At 34.5% G+C, this 19,286-nt stretch overlaps 1 protein-coding gene across 1 annotated transcript in view; it reads left to right on the top strand.

The window, feature by feature from the left end:
• The first annotated feature begins 205 nt into the window (after positions 1–205).
• The window catches only part of LOC101892863 (CYFIP-related Rac1 interactor B), a 77,801-nt gene continuing 58,720 nt past the window's right edge, over positions 206–19,286 (top strand). Inside the window, exons 1-2 of the mRNA XM_005186584.4 lie at positions 206–450; positions 5,053–5,635. Coding sequence (XP_005186641.1) covers positions 5,453–5,635 — 183 coding nt within the window. The 5' untranslated portion in view covers positions 206–450; positions 5,053–5,452. The remainder of the gene's footprint in view (positions 451–5,052; positions 5,636–19,286) is intronic.

The following is a 19,286-nucleotide window of genomic DNA, read 5'->3' as shown; positions in this document are numbered from 1 at the left end:
GCATAATATTCTAGTCGTTCGTTGATCTTTGGTAAAACAAACAAATGTCATAGTGTGAGCTCACTTTGCTATGTTTATACTGTTATTAACGCCGATGGTATAAAGGAGACGGGCTTTGTTGTTTTGTTTCTCTCACTTCAACTCCTCGCAAAATCCTCTCTTTCAATCTCTCAAAAACAGATATTCCAAAAATTCTCACCAAGACTTTTTCTAGACAATTTATTTTAATGTAAACATCCAACGGGGAGAGAACGTGGAAAAGAGTTCGTGGAAATTCGAGGCCTATGCAAAAAACCCGCGTTTAAAAGAAAATTAAAATAAAAACGAAGATATATATTACCGAATATTAACAAAGGAAAACAAATTTTGTTTTGCTGCAAATGTGTTTTTAAAAGAAAATTGAGAAAAAGAAAATTAAGAAATAAATACAGAAAAAAATTGTAACAAAAGGTGATAACAAAATAAAAAAAAGAGAAAATTAAATATCCACAAGACAAGAGCAACGAGTAAAAAAGGAAATCGTATTGCGATAAGCGGATGATGGTGTTAAATAAATAATTGCAAAATTCTTTTAATAACAAGGAAAAAATACGCAAACACCCAACGTTCTGTGTTTGTGATAGTGGACATGACGAAAAAACGAAGGGAAACACCCCTCTTTCTGTTTATACCGGTGATTGGAAAATCGTAGACCCCCCTTACTTGGATCATTGCACCCCCTGCATAGGAATGAAAAGCGTCCATTTTCCTCTTCCTTTGAGGGGGTTTCGACTATTATCCCAATACATATATACATTCATGTTACATACTGACAACTCTTCTGGATACATAAGCCGATAAAACGTGCATTGCATTTTACGAAGTATTTAGACTGTAAAACAAAAGCGCACATATGGCATAAACATGATTCAGCCAGCCCTCACTGCTTGCTTCCCCATCGAAAATATCACAAAACTCCATAAAAGTCATTCAAATGGGCTTTTTTCATTTATAATTATTCTTTGGTTCTGACAATGTTGTTGTTGGTGTTAAAGCCATGGCGGCTCGGCTAACGATAAGCATTTTGTGTTTTTTGCACAAATATATGAGATAACAATGAATAAACATGACAAAGCACACAGTGCTGTAACAACAACAACAAAAGCACACATTACAATAGATACCTGAAAAAAAAAAACAAAAACACTGTTCAGAATAGGTACATATGGTCTATCGAAATTTTAATGTTAAAAAAACCAAGAATTTAGTTTCCATTTTTTCCCTTTTTGTGGTATGAAATGAAAAATATATGTACAACTGTTTATCACTAAACAAGATTTGTTTATATTTTCGGTTGCCGCTGCAATATCCAGCAGTCATCATCTTTAAGACAATGTGTACACATTCGTACATACACTGTTACTCACTCTCGCACACCCCCCACAAAGAAACTTATCAACCTGATGTATATATGTATGTATGTGAACATCGGACCCAAGAGAACATTTAAACGTCTTTTGTATTATTCTTTGTTGTTCTTTCACCAGATACTTTTTGGGTCCTTGAGGTCAACATCTGTATTTGTTTTTGTTCACAGTTGCATGTTATGTTTTTCCTCTACCACCACCGCCCATGTTGTATTTATGTTTGTTTTTCTTATCTGTCCTCGATGCTTGCTTTTATCCTTTGCAACAATACTCTGGTGTTGCTGTGGCGAAGAGATTGAGTGAGTGCTGTGTTTGTTCCATTTTTTTTTGCATAATTGTCATTTATCGATAATTCGATTAGGCTTGTGAGTATGATGTCTAGACATTCATCCTCTCAATTTGCATCTTTGTCACCTTGCTATGTTTGAAAAAAAACGCATTGTTGCTGTTCCTCGACACCAAGCCATGCATAATTGGTTTAATGGGGCAACTACTTTTTATTGTTGTTGCAACTGACAGTACTCTGCTTATAGACTGAGTATGGCTAAAAAAACAAGTCTGTTTGCTCATTTTATAGTATGTTTTATTAACCATTTAAAACAAATTAAAATAAAGGGCCAACTCTAGCTTCAAGGTTAATTATTTTTACCCCGATTTCGGGAAAAGTATTTTCCATGGAGGACGTACTCGGATGTCCTTGTTTAACCGATATAAGGCCTGTCTGGTTACATATCCTGCAGGAATTGTCCAGCAATTTTTTTTGGCAAAGTAATAGTTTTATTCTCTTTTGTAAGAAAGCTGTGAAAAACAAACAGATGAAATACAAGCAAAAATTTGCAGCAAGCAAGTACATACTTTGTATATTTTATTAAAAATGGAAAATGAGGCCAAAAAAGTAGAAATTTTCAAATTTGTTTTCCCAACACAATTATAATACGATTTACAAAAATGTTTTCATATTGATTGCACAACAGCAAATTACCGGTTACTCAAGCAAGTTATTGCAGAAAGAAATTTGTTCAACAAGAATTTGCGAACTCTTATTGAAAGAACCCTCAACATTTCCTTGAATCGCTCTCTTTAGCAGAATTGTGTCAAAATAGATGACCCAGTAAATATTTGCAACAATTGTTAAAAATGTTAGGCAAATCAGACAGACCTATATGCAATATAGGTATCATTTGAAAGCTTATGAAAATATCTACCTATCCAACTAGTGGTCAGTCATATATTAACAGGTTTAGGTGTTATAGCAAAATAAGCTTTTTTTGAGCCCAGATGTTTTATAAACCCCCCTAAATGCGAAAGTCCATTATGCGCCATACTCGTAGTATATAGGGTATATAAAGTTCGTCAGTTCCTTTAAAACACCTCGAAGCATCCATTTTAGATCCTATAAATAATATCAGCGTAAAATTCTTTGTCGAGTTTGCCATGTATTTGCATTTCTCTCTCTGTCCGTCTGTGGAAATGAATTAGATTCTGAGCGAAATAATGTGGATTGATAGAATTTTACTCAGAAGTTTTTAGGCCCGTAGAATTTTTGGTAATGAAAATAGACCATATAGGTCTACCTTTTGGTATAGCTCCCACACCATACGGATATAAAGTGTCACATCATCGTACACCCCCATATAATTGGGCTTCCCCATATTGGGTACTTTCATGCTTTTTGCTACATTTTTGTGTGGAATTATTCCAAATTTGGAGTTCGTATTGGGTACAACCTTCTGTGACAGAAAATCGGTCATACAGGTTGACGTCTTTGATTAGCCCCCATATAACGCTCAGAGGATTGACTTTTGACTTGATTGACTTTGTTTCGGGGAACTCTGCTGGTAAAAAAAAAAAATAAATTTTCCACACAAAAAGTGTAAAAAATGTCTGAATAATAACCATATCGAGAGGGAGGTCCGGATTCCCGGTGAGCCTCTGAACGGTAGCTCCCTCCCTATATTTGGATTATACTCATTTTAGCTACATTGTTCAACGGAATTATTTTTACGTTGGTTTTTACGTCCACCAAAACGTCTCTTTGGACCAAATACGTTTCAGAACATTTGGAGTCGATCTAGTGATAACTTCGAAGGAAGCATCCGATTTGGTCCAAACTTGGTACATTGAAATATTATTATCAAAACCTAGATCGAGTTTGGAGATATGCAATATCGGTCCTCTCGTTCCGGTACATCCTCCACTATATGTCAAAATTTAAAAAAAAATATATATTTTATTGCTCAGAAACTCGATCTCCAACTTTGCAAATCCTAATATTTGCATCAGTGCTAGCTCAGGTGAGAAAATGGACAATGTCGGTCCACTCCATCAAGAACCTTCCCCACAAAGGGTCGAAATGTTGAATAATTATAACTCTTTTAAAATGTGACGTAAGAGTCCGATTGTCCGAGTTAAGGTTTTGAATATATCGGTCCACTCTTCTGGTACCTCCCCCAAAAAGGGTCAATATTGTGAATAAACCTGAAGCTCATTAAACGCGAAATTAACATCCGATTCCATTCAGACTTGGCACATCTCAATATTTTTATCAACACAAAGTCTGATATAAAGATCGTAGAGATCGGGCCATTTTTTCTGGTACCTCCCCCACATATGGTTCAAGATTTGAAAAACAAAACGCTCAAAGAAAGCAAAATAATCATTCAACTCTCTTAAAATTTCACACATACAAACATTTTTGTTAACACAGGACCTGTTGCTAAGATGATATAAATCTGCGAACCTCTTCTGGTACATCACCCTCAAAGGGTAACAATTTTCGATATTTTTATCTGTCATAACTTGCGAAACAATTCTGCGATTCCTTACAACCCCAGACACCAACGATGAATATGGAATCTTCGATTTCGAATAAAATTTGATATAAATGTTCGATGTTTTGTAATTTTGTCCATACCAATATTTTTTTCTGTATTACTTGAAGTGTGGAAATGGAATACTGTCGTCGAGTGTATCTGGTACCTCACCCACATTTCCATATTATCTAAAAATTATCATAACAGAATTAAAAATATATTTAAATAATCAAACATTGGCTGAGGGTATACATCTGTCGGTTACATTGACTGATACTTTTTTCTTGTTTATTTGAAACTTTCCTCCCAATATTTTTGTGTAAAAGAAAATAGCGAAAAATAAACTAAACGTTGTGGATTTTTCACAATATCGAGTTCCTAATACAATTACAAGACTACCAAAAGAAAATATTTTATTCAGGTGATTGCTATGCCCTATCTTGTCTTCATTGTACCGTGATTAACCATGCCATATGAGCGAAAAATTTTCTAAACCAATTGAATTTGTAGTAATCAAACCCACAAAGTATTACACAATATAACGTGTCCTAAATGTGTGATTTTAAATATTTATGTCAATTGAACGATTGGCCCTTTTAGAATGGAATACAACTATTATGGCTCTCACCCTATTTAAGTAGCCAAGTACCATTTAGCAAATTGCAAAAATCTTTAAAATCATTTAAATATTTAAAGTAATTTTATCAATTTAATTTAGCACCATCAAACGCCCGTCCAACCTCCACGCTCAATACGTACAATCGATAACCACTCATACCTACTACATACCATTTGTATGAAATTCTAATTAAATATTCATTTTATGTCTTTAGGATTATTTTTTTATTTTCGGATAAATTTATTTGTCGACAAAAGTGCTTCAATCAAACAAGGAAACGAAACGTTAAACCCTGTGTGCGCAGACACCGAGAGATATAAAATTGAATAAGTTCGAAACGTATTGCTCGCGTACAACAACAACAACAATATTTAAAAAAAGAAGAAAATTATTGCTCAAGAGGTAAAAAGAGCACTTTTTTCGTTGGAATAACAACAACAACACGATATTTGGTGCTTAATTTTTGTGTTTAAACATTTTTTTATTTTGGAAATTACCACTACCACAACAAAGAATTTATTTCGTTAACAATATAAATTGTCAGTACCAAACCAAAACCATAACCGACAAAAAGGAAAACCAAAACAAAAAATTTAATTTTTTTCCTTTCAAAAATGGGCAAATTATTGAGTTTATTGGCACGTGATGACTCAAACTGTTGCACAGCCAAATCGTATGATGTCTTCTTGGATTTTGAGAATGCGGCACCCACAGAAACCGAACGTGAGGTATACGATGAAGTGGATCGTGTGCTGAAAGAATCAGAAGCCGTGTTGGATGAGATACAAGTCTATAAGGTAAGTCTCAAAAGTGTGTGTAGGTTGGGTTCTTGCAAACATTTCGAATGACTTATAACGTCACACTGTGTTTAGTAATTGCGAACTTGAAAAGTTTTATTATTTTTCCAAGATGATAAAAGAAATTGAGTGTGTATAACAATGGATAAATTCTCAGTTACGAAGATTTATAGTTGGCCATGTTCGATTAATTAACTTCTGTATTTAAGATCAATAATTAGATGACTAATGTGATTGCCAAAGTGTTAGTCTTGAAAAGTAATTATTCAGATTGAACTAAAAATTGACAAAAAAAAATCAATGCTTTGGAACGTTTGAAGCTTCATCGCTACACTGTTGCTCCACCTTTTTTTATACCCTTCACCATACTATGGAGGGTATATTAAGTTTGTCATTCCGTTTCTAACACTTCGAAATATATATTTTAGACCCCACAAAGTGTATATATTCTGGATCAGCATAAAATTCTATGTCGATTTAGCAATGTACGTCCGTCTGTCCGTTTGTGGAAATCACTCTAGCTTCCGAACAAAATGAAGTAAGTTAATAAAAATTTACTCAAATGTGGACTTTTGGTATTGAAAATGGGACATGTAGGTTCACGTCTTCCTATAACGGTACCTCCCGATATGCGGTATTTTGATGATTTTAGCGACATTATTTACCGGAATTGTTTCAAAATTGATATTTGAAGTTCGTAATAGATACTACAGCCTAAGACAGAAAATGGACCCTGTAGATCCACGTCTTCGTATAGCCCCCATAAAACGGTACCTTCCGATATTCGGTAATTTGATTATTTTAGCGACATTATTTACCGATATTGTTTCAAATTTTGTATTTGAAGTTCGTAATAGATTCTACAGCATAAGACAGATAATGGGCTATGTAGGTCCACGTCTTCGTATAGCCCCCATATAACGGTAGCCCCCGATATTCGGTATTTTGATGATTTTAGCGACATTATTTTACGGAATTGTTTCGAATTCCGCATTTGAAGTTCGTAATGGATACTACAGCCTATGACAGAAAATTGTCCGAGCAGGTCCAAGTCTTCGTATAGCCCCTATATAACGGTACCCCCGATATTCGGTATTTTAATGATTTTAGCGACATAATTTACTGGAATTATTTCAAATTTTGTATTTGAAGTTCGTAATGGATACTACAGCCTATGCCAGACAATTGTCTGTGTAGATCCAAGTTTTATAACACCCATGGTAACTTCCTATATTCGGTATTTTGAAGATTTTAGCTACATTATAAACAAGTTTCGCATTTTTTTCAAGTTTCGCATTTGAATATTGTAACAGTTTATGACAAAAGTTGCCTATGCAGGTCCACGTCGTCGTATAGACCCTAATATTGGGCTACATTCACAATTACATATAAAATTTTAACAGGATTTTTAACGGATTTTATTTTTTTGAAAATTGCCAAATTTGTACAAAATGGTGGAGGGTATACAAAGTTCGGCCCGGCCGAACTTAGAGCTTTTTTACTTGTTTTCTGTTTCATATCGCTCTTATATTTTTTATTGTGACTTTTATTGGGTTCAAAATAAATATTTGGTGACTAATAATCTTCTTGTTAATAATATCATTAACCGCAAACAAAAACAAAAAACAAATAAAACAAACAAATGGAGTAGAAACACACACACAATACCAGTGCTGTTTGGGCTTTGAATATGTAATCATGATATTAGAGAATTGCGAAACTTTTGTAAGCTATACAACGTAAAATATCCAAAACAAAACGAAATAAGAAAATCAAATTTAAAAGAACCCCTTGGAAGGAAAATGGAATAGGAAAGTGAGTGAATTCAAAAGTTCGTTCACCAAATACTCTGGTTTATGGAAAGGAAATCAAACAATATATGAATGAATTAACTAGATTAAACATAGAGGCCACCATGCTTGGAAGTAAAGGGTTTAAACAGCTCTCACACGTTTTACTGTTAAGCAGCTTCAGTTTGGTCTATAATCTCACCATGAATCTTATCGTTTCGTTTTACTATCAAAATTCATGTTCTATTAAGAAAGTTAGTCGTAAGCTTCTTGTGTTCATCGACGGAGCTCATATTTGGCTCAATGGGTACGTAAATAAACAGAATTTTCGTTTTTTAAATGAAGATCAGCCAGAATCATTGCAAAAGCTACCAATGCATCCAGGGAAAGTCGCAGGAGCGCACTTCTTCAAATATGCTGGGAATTGTAAATTATGAATGGCGAGAGCTACCGATAATATCAAACTTTTTTTTTTTTGTTGTCAAAATACAAGAGCTTTACTTGCAATACATGTGACTTTGACAAGACGGTGCCAAATTCCACATAGCTTGCGTTACATTGGGCTTATTGAGAGACGAGTTCGGCGAATATTTTATTTGACGTTCGTGACCGGTTAATTGGCCCGCCTAGATCATACCCTTGAAAAGGAGGGTATATTAACTTTGTCATTTCGTTTGTAACATCCATAAATATTCGTAGTAGACCCCATTAAGTATATATACATATGATCGGCATAAAATTCTAAGGCGATTTAACGATGCCCGTCTGTCTTTCTTTTGAAATTAACATACAGCCCACATTATTTGACATAGAGCAGAACAATTTTGTAATTTGTATTGTATCTAGGATGTTTGGTATTCAAAATGAGATATCTCTTATATTATATTATATTATATTATATTATATATATTTTGATGATTCTCGGGACATTTTTAACGGATTTTTCTTAAAATTGATATTTGTATTTCGTAATGGGTTCTAGCTACGATGGCGGAACATGGTATATGTAGGTCCACGTTTTGGTATAGCCTCCATTTAACGATACCCACCGATATTCGGTATTTTGATAATCGTAGGCACATTTACCCACGAAATTGTGACAAATTTGGTATTTAAGAAGATTTGGTAGATGACAATCCTTGAAGTATAAAATTGTCTATGGAGGTTCCCGTTTTGGTATAACTCCCATATAACGGTCTCATCCACTTTATGGTTTTTTGAAAGGTTTAACATAATTATTCAAACGGCCTTACTGGTATTTGTAGGTTAAAGTGTAGCCCGTTTGAATTCAGATACTTTATTATAAAACTGGGTATTAAAAGTTCGGCCCGGCCGAGCTTTATGGGTTTTTTACTTGCTATTATTGTACCTACTTTTTTAACGAGATGGTTTAAAATTATATACCAACCCCTGTGAGAGAATATTGTCCATGTAGGTCCACGTTTTGGTATGGCCCTCCATGTAATGGTATCTCCCACCTTAAGATATTCTCCACCCGTTTTCTCTGCTATTTGTGATTTTAGATTTAACTTGCTTGTATATTGAATCCAGATACTTCCTATGCAACTTATGGTTTATAAACTTTGTCTTACTATTATCATATCTTTCATTATAATTGAGTTTTTCCACACGACTACTAGGGATCAAAAAAGAAACACCGTTTAATTTATCATTCTCCAAATCCAGCAGCTGCTATCGTTCCCGAATCGCATTTGATGGTGAAATCATTATATTGCCATGAACGTCAATAAACATTTAAAAGTTATCTTTTCAATCGCATTAAACAAAGGAGTGAGTGAATGCCTTATCGGCAGATTTATTTTGATAACCATTGCATTTTTTTTGTCAAATACTAGGAATTTCCTACGACTTCTTGTGATGGAGCGTATTTTACGGATAAAAAGGAGAATTGTTTTTCTCGTATTGTAATTGAACTATTCAAAACCTATAGCTACATAATTACAAGAATTTAAAAATATCTTGTAGGAAACAATGTTGCAATTTATTTTTTATAATTTTGTTTAGTCATTTTAGGGATTTTTTGCAGATTTTAGAAAATGATTACTATGATTACTGGATTACTTGAAAGCAAAGTTGGCACTAAAAAATACCAAAGTGTCGATCACCTTAAGCAAGCGCTTCGCCTGGAATTGGCCAAAATACCGCAGAGCAACTTTCGGGCAGCGTGTGACGGTTTCATTGGCCGTTTGATGGCCATAATGGTGACCAATTCGAACAAATCGAAACTTATTCTAAAATTTGATTCTATTTCCGACATTTATTAAATAAATATATAATAAAATTTAAGAAAAGAAATTTAAAAATTATGAAATTTGACTTTGTTGCAGTTTTTTTTTATCTCATCCTACATATTTGGCGCATAGTCATAATTGTAAAAAAAATAACAACTTTCTCCACAAATTTAAATTGCCTAAGAGATATATCTCCCACGTAGGTATGAAGGAAGATTATAACTTCCCCTTGGTTCCATTAAAATTCGTTGAAATATAATTTCAACAAAATATTCCAATACGTCATCAGAATCTTATTTTCTTATTTGAAGTAGAAACAAAACTAACCGATTTTTAATACTTTTTTTACAAACTATTAACTAAACCTTTTCATTTTGAAAACACCTACTAGCCTCTCGGGAATGAATACACATTCAAGCCAACGGTTTATTTATTCGTAAATGTCATCAACTAAACTTTTTATTTTGCCTCTTCATCATGGCTCATCTAAGGCCAAAGATGTGGGAAATCAGGTTAGGGGGAAAAGAAAAAATGAATGCATTTTGATTCTCCGTTTTTTGTTTTGTTCATTTCAGTTTTAGTTGGCCCACATCCAAATGTAGTCATAAGCACACATACTAGACTAGACCGACAGTTGTTCGAAAAGAAGTAAATGGCAAAGGATTAAAAGTGGAAAATGAAAAAACCAGATCTTTCCTGACGACGACGACGTATCATAAACCGGTTGAGATGATGGTGCTTCATTAAACAACTGAGTGTGAGCGTATAGAATACTGCTAGGAAAAGTAGTAGCGTTATAATGACACAACAGGCTTTTTATAACAAGAAGTCATTTTAATGATGGCTGTTTTTCATTGAAAGAACTTTGTGAAATTGAAAATGGCAAAACTAATGTGCACCGCTTTTAAAAGTGGAAAATAAAAATAGTAATTTCAGTAACAATTATGTTTACCAACCCTATAACATAAAATGGAGGGTGGGTGTATTCAATTTGTCATTCCGTCTGAAATACCTCGAAGACCCTATTAAATATATATTTCGTCCGTTTGTCTATCCACCTTTTAAAATCAAAGTATAGGGATCTCTATTTAATATAGAGGTTTGATGTTATAGCCAACTGTATGTTGAAATCACGATACAGCCCACATTATTTGACGTAGAGCTTCTAAATTTGGCAGAACAATTTGTATTGTGTTTGGATGGTCGCTATTGAGCATGAGATATATCCACATCCACATTTTTGCATAGCCGCCATATAACGGTACCTCAGGATATTCGGTATTTTGATGATTTTCGCCACATTTTTTGACGGATTTGTCTAAAAATTGGTATTTGTAGTCTGTATGGGTTCTAGCTCCGGTGGCGAAACATTGTATGTTTACATCCACGTACCCCATATAACGGTACCTCCCGATATACGGCATTTTAACGATTTTAACCACATTTCTCCACGGATTTGTTGGTCATAATGGGTTCTAGCTCCGATGGTTCTAGCACGTTCTTATGTAACCCCCATATGGTGATGATTTTCTTAATATTTTCCACGAATACTTCGTAATGGGTTCTAGCTCTGGTGGCGGAACTTAGTATGCATAGCGCATATATAACGATACCCACCGATACTCAGTATTTTGATAATTTTGATCACATTTACCCACGAAATTGTTTCAAATTTGATTATTAAATAAGATTTGGTAGATGACAATCGTTGGAGCATATAATTGTCTATGGAGGTTCCCGTTTTGGTATAGCGCCATATAAGGACCTCATCCACTTTATGTTTTTTTTTAGTTTAACTGCATTATCCAAACGGTCTCAATGGTATTTGTAGTTTTAAGCTAGTATTTTAAGTTTTCTTTACCTAAAGGAGGAGGAGAGTATCGTCCCACGTTTTGAAATAAATGTTTTTTATTTGTTTTTAAGTCAATTGCTTCCAAGGGGAAAATTAACATGATATGCCCACGCCAGAATGTACTTAATTCTCCCATTACTTAGTATTGATATTTTGACAACCCTTTTCACTCTCTTCCTTTTTTGAGTCTCCTAGGTCTCTGAGTCGACATCATTTTATCCAAATCTATTTTTCGACACCTAAGGACACTTTTTAACAGAAACAATTTCCACACACCGGTTTTATTAGTATTTTAATAATATATATCTAAAATCTATGTAAATTTAAAATTTCCAGAATTCAGTGACATGTATTTGGACCAAAGATCTAAATGTTAACATATGGAATAAAGAGGGGATATACTTGATTCACACTCATATTAGAAATTGTTATTTACATCGTGCATTGTCTGCTCTCTTCCCTATGCCGCTTGACAACCAACGGAAACAAGCATTTTATAAAAAGTGAAAATACCATCCAAAACCAATTTGAAGCGCGCTAGACAGAAAAAGCCCAAGCCATTTTTGAATTGTTGTTTGTTCGTGTCTGTTGTGTAATGTGGGCGTATGACCCAAGATAACCTTTTGGCAAGAAAATGAAACAGCCAATTTAACCCCTTACTCTAATTTATTACAATAGTACAAAGAAGAAGAAATAACGTCACGATTACAAAAAAGAAAAACTTAACTATACCAGCAAGAAATGTAAACAATAAGGCGCCACCGGTATTACCATAAAAAAGACATCAGTTGCATGTGATTGAATGACTGACTGACTGTCTGTCTGTCTGTTGTGCACTCAGCTATGTGTCTCTATTTGGGGGAAGTTTCAAATTATTGTTGTGGATTTTTTTGTTATGATAAAAAATCTAAGATTTTTTCATTGTTCTCCATTACAAAATAGCAAGTAAATTCTATATTCTGTTGGAGACAAACATGAATGAAACCCATTGATAGGTTTTTAAATGTTGATGCATGAGTTGAAGTGGAAAAGAACATGACAAAGAAAACATGTTGAGAATCATTAAGTTCGGCCGCGACGAACTTTTAATACCCTTTAACATGAGGTAAAGACAACCCCAAAAAATGGAGGCCATACCAAAAAGTATTATCAACATAGTTGGTATCCATTGCGAGTTTTAAGTAGCAAATTTAAACCAAGTTCGTTGGAAAAGTGTTTAAAATGATAAAATATCAAAATTTGTATACCCTCAGCCATTTGGCTTCAGAGGGTATATATCATTTGATACGGCCAAAATGTATATATAAATAACGGTTTTAGACCCTAGGTCTCTTTGGACCAAATCCGTTTCATGGCATTTGGAGTCGATCTAGCGATGTTCGTCCTTCCGTCTGTCTTACTGACTGGTGCGCACAATAACTGTCGAAGGGAGCATACGATTTGTTACAAACTTGATACATCGTAATATTATTATCGATCTTGGATCAAGTTCGGAGATGAACCTCCCCCACAAAAGGTCACAATTTTCGAAAAAAATATGTTTCTGCATAGAAATAGAAACGATAATCTAATTTTGCTCAAACTTACTCGAAGATTTTAAATCAGTTTATTAAATTTACGTATGATTGCTTGCCTTTTGGTTGCAAATAATATAAAAAATATTATACTCTCATATTTGATGAAAATTTAACAATTTAATCATGTTTACACAAACGCACGAAATTCTCTATTTTTATCCCTTTTTTATGACAATAGCATTCTTCACACCGAGTGGCAGTCAATTCTAGCTTTGACCTACAAACTGTGGGACCAGGACAAAACAAAAATAGCCACATACTACCAGTCGATAGCCGTATCACATTACAACAACAGCACCAACTTGCCACCTTATCCAGTTATTCGTTATGAAACTCTTTCGTCAGGGCGAGTAGAAAAAATGAATGACAGAAAAAATAGCAAAAACGGTCACACCCAATGAAATTCATCAATTTTCCTTCTTCATTAATATTCCATTTATAGAAAAAAGGTTTTACGCTCAAAATTCTTTGCTATTTTTATAAAATTTAATATACGAACGAACACTTCCTTCAGATCTTTAAGGTTATTTCTGATTGTGTAAATGTGGAAGCAGTATCAATAGCTTTGTTCCTTTACTTTTTCTAGTGTTAAAAATATTCAATGAGCGAAATATGAAATTCATCTTGATAGAAATAGAAAGTAATGGAACGGAAAACTATTAAAGAGTTCAAAATTAATTTTTCACAATCTATATATGAAGAAATCGGAAGATGTCAATCGAGCTACTTCAGTCAAATATGTATAGTAACAAGTTAAAAAGTGTCAGCCCTCAGCCTATGTCAGTTTATTACAGCATGTTTTGATTTACATTATTTTTATTCAAAATGTTAACCCTCAATGGAGGAGATAGCGAAGGAGTGGACCAATATTTATTCACTTCTTATCTAAAGTAACTCTGGTACATATATATTACAATGTGTCCAGTGTGGACTATATCGACTACTTTCTTCACGTTATATGATATGTGTGATATTTGGAAATTTTTTAAATATGCGTAAGGTTCGAGATATATTGGACCAAAGCATTCTACTTCATCTACAGGGTGAGATAAAAAACTGCAACATAGCCAAACGCCATAATTTTTACATTTTCTTTAATTTTATTGAATGAAAGCAAAAAATGTCGGAAATAGCATGACATTTTAGAATAAGTTTAGATTTGTTCGAATTGGTCACCTTTGGCACGAACTATGGCCTTCAAAAGGCCAATGAAACCGTCACACGCTGCCCGAATGTTGCTCTGCGGTATTTTGGTCCATTCTCGGCGAAGCGCTTGCTTGAGGTGATTGACACTTTGGTATTTTTTAGTTCCAACCTTGCATTCCAAAATACTCCAGAGTTGAAATGGCCTGGAGTCCTGTTGAAATGGCTCAGGTCTTTAATACACCCTCCAGAATATTTCGGCATTTATTCTGATGTCAATGGCGGCCCACACCTTTGAACCTTTGTGTGAGAGGTACCACAAGAAGTTGACCGATATCTATAATTTTCACACCGGAACTTGCGTTAGTGAAAATATTGGGCTACATGAATTTGAAGAGAATCTGATGATTATTTCGCATTTTATGGGAGATATAATTACTCAAAATGTTTACCCGTTGTGAGGGAGGTTCCAAAAGGAGTGGACCAATATATTCTATCTTCACATAAGATATAGTGTTATTAACAGTATTTAAATGTGTGAAATTTGAAGACAATCGAACTATTATTTTACATTTTATAAGACTTATAATTAAACCAATTTTGACCCTTTCAAGAAACTACCTCACTTGATGGAGTGGTCCGATATATCCTATCTTCACACCAGATGTTGTGTTAAGAAAAATATTTGAATGTGTGAAATTTGAAGACAATCGGACTATTATCGGACCACTCCGATATATTCCGATCTGGGGTTGGTAAAAATATTGCAATGTTCGAAATTTAAAGACCATCGAATTCTTATTTCACATTTTATGAAAGTTGCAATTATTGCAAATTTTGGCTCTTTGTGGGAGAGGTACTTTTTGAAGTTTGTAAGAAACAAAGTTTGTAAGAAATTGAATGGGGGGAGTTACCAGAAGGAGTAGACCGATGATGCCCATCTCCGAATTAGATCTAAGTTTGAGAATAATATTACGATGTACCAAGTTTGGACCAATCAGATACTTCATTCGAGAGTTATCGTGAGCAACAGCCAGACAGGCGGACGGACATCCCTAGATCGAATCCATATGTCCTGAAAAGAGATTTGGTTCAGAGAGACCTAGGGTCTAAAAGCGTTATTTCGATGAGACACGTTTTGGCCGTATCAAATGATATACCCCCTGTACCCACATGGCTGGGTGTATAAAAGTTAGTTAGGCTGGAAGTTTTATTATTTCTTCGAGTAGGGGCTGGGTTTTTTTGGTAAAAAATTGCAAAAATGGTAAAACCTAAAAATAAAAAATTGCAAAAATGGTAACACACAATAGCTTCTTACTGACCTCAAATACCTTTCTACACCACCAACAAAAAAAAAAAAACGTTAAATTTTTTTGCAAATTACATATCAAAGCCCATTTTGTTCGACCCTCGTATTATCATGCAGACATTTAGTGTGATTATTGCGTACATTTTCCATTTCTGTAATTAAATTAAATGAAATAATTTTATTAACCAAGTCTCCGGTGGTAGTGGTGGTTGTGTTCTACTGGACCCTTGGGTTGTGAGGTCAAAATAAAGTTAACGCATTTTAAATTGAGTCATATAAGGCGGCGGGTATGCGGCACAAAACAAGGCAGACATACAAAATGAACCAGACAAGAGTAGCAGCAGCAATAGCAGCAACATACAGATAAACACACGCACACACACAGATAGATAATCACGAGCAGACGACGAAATATGATGAATAACTTTAGGCCGTGCTATCGTTATGTTGTATGACACGACGATTGTATGTTGTATCGCACTTCTTTAAATTGCCAGCACTAAAAAAGTCATTACATCTTTATTTGTTGCATGGCAGTTGGTTGGTCGCATTTTTTCAGTCAATGAAAAAAAAAAAAAAAAAAAAAAAAAAACAAACACAAACACAAGCACCGTAACATGCCAACTTGCCATATAAAGAGGTTCTTGCCCAAATTATCCAAGTTGGTATTCTTTTGGTGTGAACGCGTTAAGTGGTTGTTGACTGATGTTGGTTGGTTTAACTATTTCATTTTGTCGTTTTGCCAAACTTCCGGTGATATTTAAAGCCATTGCAAAATAGACAATTTCCTATGTTCGCTCCATCCACACCACCAACCCGTCAAAAATAATTCACACCCGGACATGGTGATGAGTGTTGAATATCTGTTATTAACCCTCTGGTATTTGAGTGGCATAATGAGGGTGTTCAACAGGCAAAATGGCAATGTGTCGACAGTGTTTTGTGTGTAATGAGACAATTTTAGATAACAGTGAGTATAAGGGAATATTTAATGTCGGGAGTTAACAACAAGTAGGTTAAATAGGACAGTACTGTAATATTGTTTCAATATATTCCAGTTTATAACAGTAAAAAAAAGCCAAAAGTCTGGCGGAGCTTACCCTATGCATATTCAAATAAACGTTCATATTAGAAATTCATCTGAAGTAGATCATACCAACTATCAGCCTTTTTTGAATGCGTATTATGGCTTTAGAACAGTTATGATTTGGAATCAGAAGGAACTAATAAATGAGAAGCATGTCCAACTCTGAATTGATTTCCACCAAATATGACAGAGGCATTTGGACCTCTCGTACTTCGAGAAAGCTTAAGTTAACAAATTAAAAAGTATCGGCCGATTTTGCCGACAAATGTATACCCTCAGCCAATGTTCGATTGTTTAAATATTTTTTGACTTCTGTTGGGATTATTCCAATTGTTCCGAAGGATTGGAATAGGTTCCAAAGGAATGGGCCAATATTGTCAATTTTGTATTGTACCTAAATAAATATAATATAAACATTGCGACGTGTCAGGTTTGGATTATATCGACTTCTTCCTTCTCTTTATATGAGAGATGTGATAATTTTTGGAAAATTTTAAAATGCGAGTATGAGGTACCAGATACAGTGGACCGAAGTATTCTATTTTCACACTACATCTAACACAACTAAAAATATTGATACAGGCAAAATTACAAGAAAATACAACATTTATATCCAATTTTATGCGAAATAATAAATGCCATACTCATCTCAGGTTTCTGGTTAAGTGAAATATTTAGATATAGCAAATTGAAAAGAATCGCAAATTATGACCCAAAAAATTACCCTTTGTGGGTGAGGTACAAGTACGGTACAAACACCTCCGTCTTCACAACAGATCTTGTGTTATCAAAAATTGTTTGTATGTGTGAAATTTGAAGAGAGTTGAATACATATTTCGCTTTCTTTGGGCGTTTTGTTATTCAAAATCTTGAACCTAATGTGGGGAATGTACCAGAAGAAATGGTCCGATCTCTACCATCTTTATAACAGATCTTGTGTTGATGGAAATATTTAGATCTGTCAAGTTAAATGAAATGGATGTTAATTTTGCGTTTTGTGAGCTTTGTGGATAGTCCAAATATTGACTTTTTGTGGAGAAGGTACCAGAAGGAGTGAACCGATATATTCCATCTTCACAGCAGATCTTGTGTTAGTAGAAATAATGGGATGTGTGAAATATGAAGAGAACCGCATGCTTATTTCTGATTTTATGATCGTTTTGGATATTCAAAACATTGACCCTTTGTGGAGGAGGTACCAGAAGAAATGGTCCGATTTCTATCTAAATAACAGATTTTGTTTGATGGAAATATTGAGATGTATTAAGTCTGAATGGAATCGGATGTTCATTTCCCGTTTTATGAGCTTCATGGATATTCAAAATTTTGACCCTTTGTGTGGAATGTACCAGAAGGAGTGGACCGACATCTTCCATCTTCACCGCAGACCTTGGGTTAAAAAAATGTTATGATGTGTGTAATTTGAAGACAATCGGACTCTTACATCACACTTTATAAGAGTTATAATTATTCAAAATATTGACCCTTTGGGGTACTCCCCCCATGGAGTGTACCGATATTGTCCATTTTCGTACCTGACCTGCCACTGAAGCAAATATAAGAATGTACGCAAGAATTGGAGCAAAATGGAATTATCCGTTCTCTTTCTGTTCAATTTTTTTTGTGACAATTTTGACCTTTTTCGGGGAAGTAACAGAAGGAATAGACCGATATTTCCCATCTCCGAGCTCTATCTAAGTTTGATAAAAATATTAAGATGTACTAAGTTTGGACCAAATCGGATACTCCCTTCGAGAGTTATCGTGCGCACCAGCCAGACAGAAAGAGGGACGGACATCGCTAGATCGATGACGATCGATATATACCCTCTCTAGTCATATGGCTGAGGGTATGTAAACTATGTATGAGAGATATAAATATGTGGGAACCGAGTTTCACCAGATGTCATAATTGCTTCCATGATAAATTCGCTTAAATGTGGCAAAACCCACTCAACCCACTGATATTACACATTTGGTGAAAAATCAGATGAAGATATATACGGAAGCTATATACAAATCTGAACCAATCTCGATAAAAGGGGGTAGAGAGGTTTCTGAGTTTTTTTTTGCAGTAGAGAGTGAAATTTGCATTTCTGAGCTTTGCTGCATTTCAGGTGTGGTTTAAAAAATACACATACATATATATAGATTAAACAAGGGTGTGTCAGAAACTAAAAAAAAAACAATTCATTTTCGATAACAATTTATCGCCAGATTTAAATATACATAGCTTTTATATTATTTATCCCGTCAATCAAATTAAGTGAAAATCGGTTCAGATATAGCTCTCACGTATATCTTCTATCCCATTTGATGGAATACTGACAACTCCTCTCGTGTACACGGTTCCAATTTTTGACAACGGATATATGCACGGTTTTATTGTTTTTTTCTTTTATTAATCCTTTATAAGAGTCCTTGCACCTGTGGCCATTCCTAGTCATCTTTCTTCATTCAATTTTAGAGAATGTGTATACCCCTGAGTTTAAAGTCCTTTGGCACAATTGATATTCACTGTCCATCGAAGCAGACATCTGCTGACAAATAAATATGTATCGTTTTGTCTACTCTTCTAACATGTCGCAGTCATGGTTTGTTTCGTTTGCTTCCCCTTCCTAATATTAATTGAATACAAATTT

This window comes from Musca domestica, unplaced genomic scaffold (genome assembly GCF_030504385.1).
Source record: "Musca domestica strain aabys unplaced genomic scaffold, Musca_domestica.polishedcontigs.V.1.1 29, whole genome shotgun sequence".
NCBI classification, from domain to species: Eukaryota; Metazoa; Arthropoda; class Insecta; order Diptera; family Muscidae; genus Musca; species Musca domestica.
The sequence above is the reverse complement of the archived record's forward strand: the minus strand, read 5'-3'. Positions and strand labels throughout refer to the sequence as shown.